Source organism: Galeopterus variegatus, unplaced genomic scaffold (genome assembly GCF_000696425.1).
Source record: "Galeopterus variegatus unplaced genomic scaffold, G_variegatus-3.0.2 Scaffold848, whole genome shotgun sequence".
Lineage (NCBI taxonomy): Eukaryota > Metazoa > Chordata > Mammalia > Dermoptera > Cynocephalidae > Galeopterus > Galeopterus variegatus.
The window spans coordinates 223,451-229,999 of NW_007726959.1; the positions used below are offsets into that span (position 1 = coordinate 223,451).

Below are 6,549 nucleotides of genomic sequence, written 5' to 3' on the forward strand. Positions count from 1 at the left end.
CACAGCTCTCAGGATCGCGCTGTTTCCTGACGCGGGCGCTCCAGACCCGTCGCCATTTTTTACCCCCCAAAGGATATAAACATTTTAAGGCTCTTCGAACTGCTAGATTGTGCTCCAAAACCGCAGTACCAGTGTGACTCACTGATGTGGCTCAAGAGTGCCTATTTTACTACCCCTCACAGCATTAAAACTTCTTGCCAACTTGACATTAGTATTCCAGTTAGTACTCCAGGTAAAATGGTATCTGCTTGGTATTAATTTACTTCTTCTTTTGGTTACCCAGAGTGTTCATTTTCTCTCTCTGCCCACCTTTTAATCAGCTAATTTCCTCTTGAGAGGTGTCTATTGAAAGACAAAGTACCTTTTAACTAATTCACTTCCAGCCTGGGCATCTTTTTCTACAGTAAGACACTGAATGTTCAGTCTCTAAGACACGTCACCCTGTAACAGTTCTGCACCTTCCTGGAGGGATCTCTATTCAAAAGTTCAAACATATTACCTCTCAGAACTTTCCTGGAATTAGCCACATGAAAGCTAATTCAAATTACTGACTCAAGTTCCACTTTTTCAAACCTAACATTTTTTATCTTTTCAAATTTATGTTCCAAAAATAGTATCAAACAGGCTGGCCAGTTAGCTCAGTTGGCTGGGGTAAGTGTCATAACACTGTGGTCAAGGGTTTGGATCCCTATACCGGCCAGCCACCAAAAAAACTAAAAAAATAAAAAACCATAATAATATCAAATTAAAATATCATATTCTATTCTGAAAATATTTAATTTGATAGCCAAGTAATCAACAAATGTTAAAAGCAAATAAACCAAAACCATATGATATGAAGTTGCTTACGGACAATAACAGATTGATTAGGGTCCTTACCTTTCTCAGCTTTTCTGGGGAAAATTCTAAGCCAACAAGAAAAAGAGTAAAGAACACCCCAAATTCTCCTAATGTCTCCACTTGAACAATAGACTGAAAAACAAGAAAATTTAAAACCATGTCATTTTTTAGGTTTAACATATTAAATGTACTTAACCAACAATCGTGTACTAATACACTCAGTGAGAATGTCCCCCCAAACCCACTATTATTATAAGAAACAAATTCTTGGATTTCTTCTATATCTGAGATAATTATGACTTCCTGACTGTGGTGTTTCCTTCCTTTTTTCTTGACTCGCCAGAGGAATATCTACTTTCACTGTGCTTTCTAGCTTGCGAATTCAGCTAGTTCCAAATTCACTGTCCCTTTCATCTCCGTCCGTTCCTCTCTTTAGCCTTTGCGGGGGGATGGCCAGGCACTAAGCCTGAGTTTACACCTTACTGCTGGAGCTTCACTGTGGCTACATTCAGGGCCCATCTATCTCACACACACGGTCCTGACCCCATGAGCTGACTCGGTTGGTCAGTTACTACTACTGTGAAACTGCCCTGTTCTTATTTGCATCTTTTCCCTAAACTTTCTTAGTTGCTTTATTTTTAGTGAATCCCTGTTTATAGTACTTTTTTCCTGACATTATCTGGTAACCTACATCTTTTAATAGAGGAGTTTACTTCACTTATACTTACTGTTATACCAGATCTTTGCTCTCATTTATTCTATCTTCTGATTTTTATGCTTTCTTACCATTACTTTTTTTTCCTTCCCTTTATTTAATCAGACTGTGACTCAAGTCTTCAAAATAACATACTTAAACCTATATTTCTTAACTTAGTAAATGAAAATCTATCAACTTCTTACTAGTAAAAGATAAATATTTTGGTACAATTATACTTCTGCCATGAACCACCCCCCACTTCTGGCTAGTATACTCTTGGATTTTCATCTTGGTCTATTTATAATTACATTATTTTTCCATGGCATAGCTTATTTATTAAGAATTATATACAGTATCCAGTTGGATATATCACTCAGTTATTTAGCCTTAATTCTTTGCTATGAGTTACCTTTGCAGTTAAGAAGAAAAAGGAAAAAGAATAATTTGCATTTGCTTTTATTTGCAAATATTCTGGAAAGGGAGGGGGGACGAGGGCTCAGAGAGGTTTCTCACCTGCAGCTTTTTACATTGTTTTGAATCACAGGAAAAATGCCTATTCAAAAAATTGAATTAAAACAGCCACGTGGAGCCCAACTCACCTGCAGGTCTGCAGTCCCACTTCCGGTTAGTTACCTGCTCCCTAAGTTAAGGGCCCTTGGCCTGTGGTGGCTGAGCACAACTGCCCTTCACCTGGCCGGTGCTGACTTGCTGTTCCACTTAGTTCTCTGTGATTACTTCTTCTGACCCTTTCTGCTGTTCTTCTGTCTGGGGAAATCCCTGAGGTTCTTCCTATCAGGTTCAAGTTTCATTCATTAGCAGCAGAGGGAATGTCTACTCACCAGGGGAGTGTCAGTGCTTGGACTGAATGGCCCCCCAAAACTCACTGGAAACTTAATCTCCATTGTAACAGTGCTAAGAGGGTGGGAAATCCTACTATGGTAATCAAAAGGTGGGAGCTTTATGGGGTGATTAGATTGTGAGGACTGTGCTCTAGCGAATGGATTAATCCATTGGTGAAGTAATGAGTTATCACGGTGTGGGTCTGGTGGCTTTATAAGGAGAGTGAGTAAGCAGGTCAGCTCTCTCTTGCTCAGCCCATTCACCATGCGACACTCTGTACTGCTGTGAAGAGTCACTATCAAGAACAAGGCCCTCCCCAGATGTGTTCCCTGGACTGTGGACTGCCCAGCCTCCGAAACTGTGAAGAATAAGTTTTATTTCCTTATAAATCACCCAGTCTCGGGTGTTCTGCTATAAGCAACAGAGACGGACTTGTAGTCAGGGAGGTCTGGCTGGGTCTGTGGCTTATTTTCCACCATCCCAAGTTGTTCCCTCTCGGAACTCAGGCACCCTCATCCCATTCATCCATGTTGCATGGATTTAGATGACACACTTGGAACCCTCCCTCCTGTCAGAAGTGCTGTCGCGTGTAATGGAGCTCCCATCAATCTGCTCGGCAAACAGCCTTGACAAATGGGGCTCTGGGCCTCTCAAGATGTAGGCTTCTTATCGGCTTATCCATGCGTTAAGAATTGCTTAAAAATACATTTAATCCAGCACTTTTAGTTGCTTTCAGTGTGTGAAGGGTGGTCTGAATAATCTGGAAATGGAATCTTTAAAACTAATATAATTTAACAAAATGAACTGGGTTATTTTTTCTAGCCAAGAAACCCTTCCAGTAATGAACAAAATGAACTTCCTTATGTTTAGAGAAGATTTCTTATGAAACTTTAAAGGACATCTTTGATATGTTTTAGAAAAAATTGGTATTCTCATTCATTCAAATTTAAAACTTTAGTCTTCATGAATGTTTCTTTTATATTCTATTAAGCAGATACTAAAATAGTTAAACGTGTTCTTACCTTAATACTGTTCAGTCCTGAAGGTCCCAGAAGCACACCACAAATAATATACCCAAACATCGTAGGCAGTCCTACTGTCGTGCACAGCCAGCCACAAGGTAAAGACAACATTCCTATGGTAACAATGTCCTAAGGTAAGAATGAAACAAATGAGAAAAAGAATTGAGTAACAGTTGGTAAGAAGAGGGTTGGCGCACTGAGGTGGCAGGACGGGACTTCGCTCCCTGACTTCATTAGGAACAAGGACAGACAAGGAGCCTTGGAGAAGTGTTTGCTACTTCTGTGCATCCCAGAGAAGCTGGAAACGCTAAGAACCTGTTCTGGGAGTAGATGAAGCTGGTTTCTCATGGCCTAACGACTATAGCAAAATTTGTCTGTTCTGCTTAAGCCCCACAAGTGTGTGATAAGAATTCTGAGTTCTGGAATTCCACTGAGTTTTCTCACCCAGGAAACCTTCAGAGCTGGTGTTCTGACTGCGGCACAGACACCTTCCCCGCTGGTTTTCCCACCATACGAAGTCACTATAACCATCATCTCATAGCCAATGCAGACAAGAACCGTCAGAGGTGGGAAAACGATGGGGTGGGAGTCTGATGAGGAACAGGGTACTCACATGGTCTCAAGACATCTTCCCAAAAGCTGCATACTCATTACAAGGGAAAAAGAACTAACTTTACAGTGCAGATGCCCACCCCCCTTCATGGAGGGTGCTGATGTATCAATCGGCAGACTAGGCCTGAGCCAGTGCCCATCCCAGTCACCACTAAGGAAAGCGACCGAGGCTGTGGATACAGGTTCAGCACCTGGTAAGAGCCCTTGGGTATGGTGGGTCTTCTTCCTTTTAGACTGTCGGCACTACCTTTAAGACTGGGTTCTCTGGCTGGGTTTCTCTTCCTGTACAAAGCTGCAGGATTAGGGATTTTTGCTAGAGACCTGACAGTTTATCAGATCCTGCCAGGCTTCCTTGATGGGGCTGCACCCTGTAACTCTCTTGGAATTTACTCCAGAGTGATCGCCTTGAACCAAAACACTCTCAACTTCAAGCAATTAATTCCATAGCCCCTGCCTAGACAGATTTCCTGGGAGGACACAGATGTGAACCTCCCTCCATGTGGAATGCCAGGCACCGCTGGAGTTCTCTCACTCTGCACCCCATGTCTAAATAAAGCCATAGATGACTCCCTAGCCAAAACATCTCTGCCTTGTAAGGATTTTCTATTTTGGTGAACAGGCTTTAGACAGCTAAGGCTTTAATCCCATCGCAGTAACTCCTAATTTCAAAAAGGCATCCAAATTCTCAAAAACAAAATTAATTTCCATTTTAAATATAAAATGCCTTATTCCTTTAGAAAAAAATTAACAATTAGGAGAGGAAGTCTGAAATACAGAAAGCATGGGGAATTCCAGAAGAGTCTCTGTGAGGAGTAAGGCTATGTTTCGAAGGCTATGGAGCAGGGCATGGTTCGAAGCCAAGCCCATGCTCGCCAACACAGCACCGGGAGCCGAGCGGCCGCCTGCACCTGGAGGAAGTGGCGGTCTGCACGTGGGATGGTCGCGTCTCTGGGCCTGGTCAGAATGTACCGGTTGTTCTGAGAGTCAATCAGCATACTGAGGCCCAAGCTGTCCTCCACTTCCCGTCGTGTCTTATTCTGCTCAGAATTGGCCTCTTCTTCCTCCACCCGCAGAACTGCCTCAAAATTGACCCCTTTGACCTGTAACGATAACCAATATTTTGCAATGAAGAGCAAGTAAAAGCTTCCAAGTTGAATTCTTAGAGAGCAAATGCTACACAGAAGAATGACGGAAGCGTCTTTCAGTCTCAGCATTCTCTCAACTGTGACAGAAGACCAGTAAATGCTCATCAGCCCAAATCACGAAAATTTTCAGTTAAAGAAGTAACTTAAGAATGAAAATGTTCAGGATTCCTGCTACTTCCAAACATCCCCTTCACCTGATTTAGGGCATTCTTTCAAAAACTCATAGCCCTTAAAATACTTATGAGTTCTCTAATTCATAATTAGTAAATTTTTAAAACTTCCGATTTCTTTCATTCTATTTTATTCTCTCCCCTTTCTTCTCTAATCTTCTAATCTTATTCCGATTTTGTTTTTAATTACCTAACTCTTTTGTGAGTCCACACCAAGACCCACAGTCAATTTTCAGCATCAATCCCAATTTTTTCCTTGGAATCGTGAACATATTATAACATGTGAGCAGCCTAGAATCCTGCTTCAGATATGAGGATCAATTTCTGTGGAGTCTCTTGTGCCCCCAGCAGATCAGCATTGAAGCCCACCTGTCCAAGCTTTCTTGAGACCGGAGTCCCAATCTACCTGAGTGGCAAAGCACGGAAACGGGGACGAGCCACTGATAAGGGGAAACTGACTGCAGTTATTAAAAAGTGTGAAAAGAAAAGAAAAGATAACTAGCTTACTTGTGCAAGACCAAATTGAATCATTTTCTATATGACACAGATGTGTTCTAGTTTGTCTTCATTTTCGATCTGCATGTGAACAACATCACACCACTGAGCTGGGTAAGCAGCTCAGTAGTGCCAGGAGCGCGGCTTACTGATTTATTGTCATCGAAAGCGTGCTCCTCGATTTCCTCCTCCAGACGATCTGCTGCCTTCCTCACGTCTTCAAGGATTTCATCAAGCATGGACAGGCTTTCATTTTGATGTTGCATATTTTTAAAGGCTTCAGCTTGATGCTTTTCTGCTGCCAGAAGTTCCACATATTCTGTCTCTTCCTATTCATTTATAAAAAATGAAGAGTAAGATTAATTAAGAAATAAACCAGGATATAACTTTCTTACATCCATTCAGGTACCTGGCCTAAGTCAATCAGCCGCCCTCTACGTCAGACACCCTGTTCATTTATGTATAATACCAACTCTGCTCAGCCAGAGTCAAGTGCCCCAGATTACTCAAACGTAACTGAGCTTAGCAAAATGTTAAGAGAAAGCTGTTTATACATCTACATAACCAAATGTAATATATTACTATAGAAAGAATTTATCATTTCCAAAGGTCACCTATTCATCCAAAAATCACTTATTTAACACTAATTATGTTCCGGGTATTGTGTGTATAATGTTCATGAGGTACAATGGTATTTTAGAAACAACTGTGATCCTCGTCTATTTACC

General features: G+C 41.5%; 1 protein-coding gene across 1 annotated transcript in view; it reads right to left on the reverse strand.

The window, feature by feature from the left end:
* Nucleotides 1-6,549, reverse strand: part of TMCO3 (transmembrane and coiled-coil domains 3) — a 54,097-nt gene that overhangs the window by 36,823 nt on the left and 10,725 nt on the right. Inside the window, exons 3-6 of the mRNA XM_008572923.1 lie at nt 5,971-6,150; nt 4,920-5,111; nt 3,400-3,528; nt 880-972 (exon numbers count right to left, since the gene is read on the reverse strand). Coding sequence (XP_008571145.1) covers nt 880-972; nt 3,400-3,528; nt 4,920-5,111; nt 5,971-6,150 — 594 coding nt within the window. The remainder of the gene's footprint in view (nt 1-879; nt 973-3,399; nt 3,529-4,919; nt 5,112-5,970; nt 6,151-6,549) is intronic.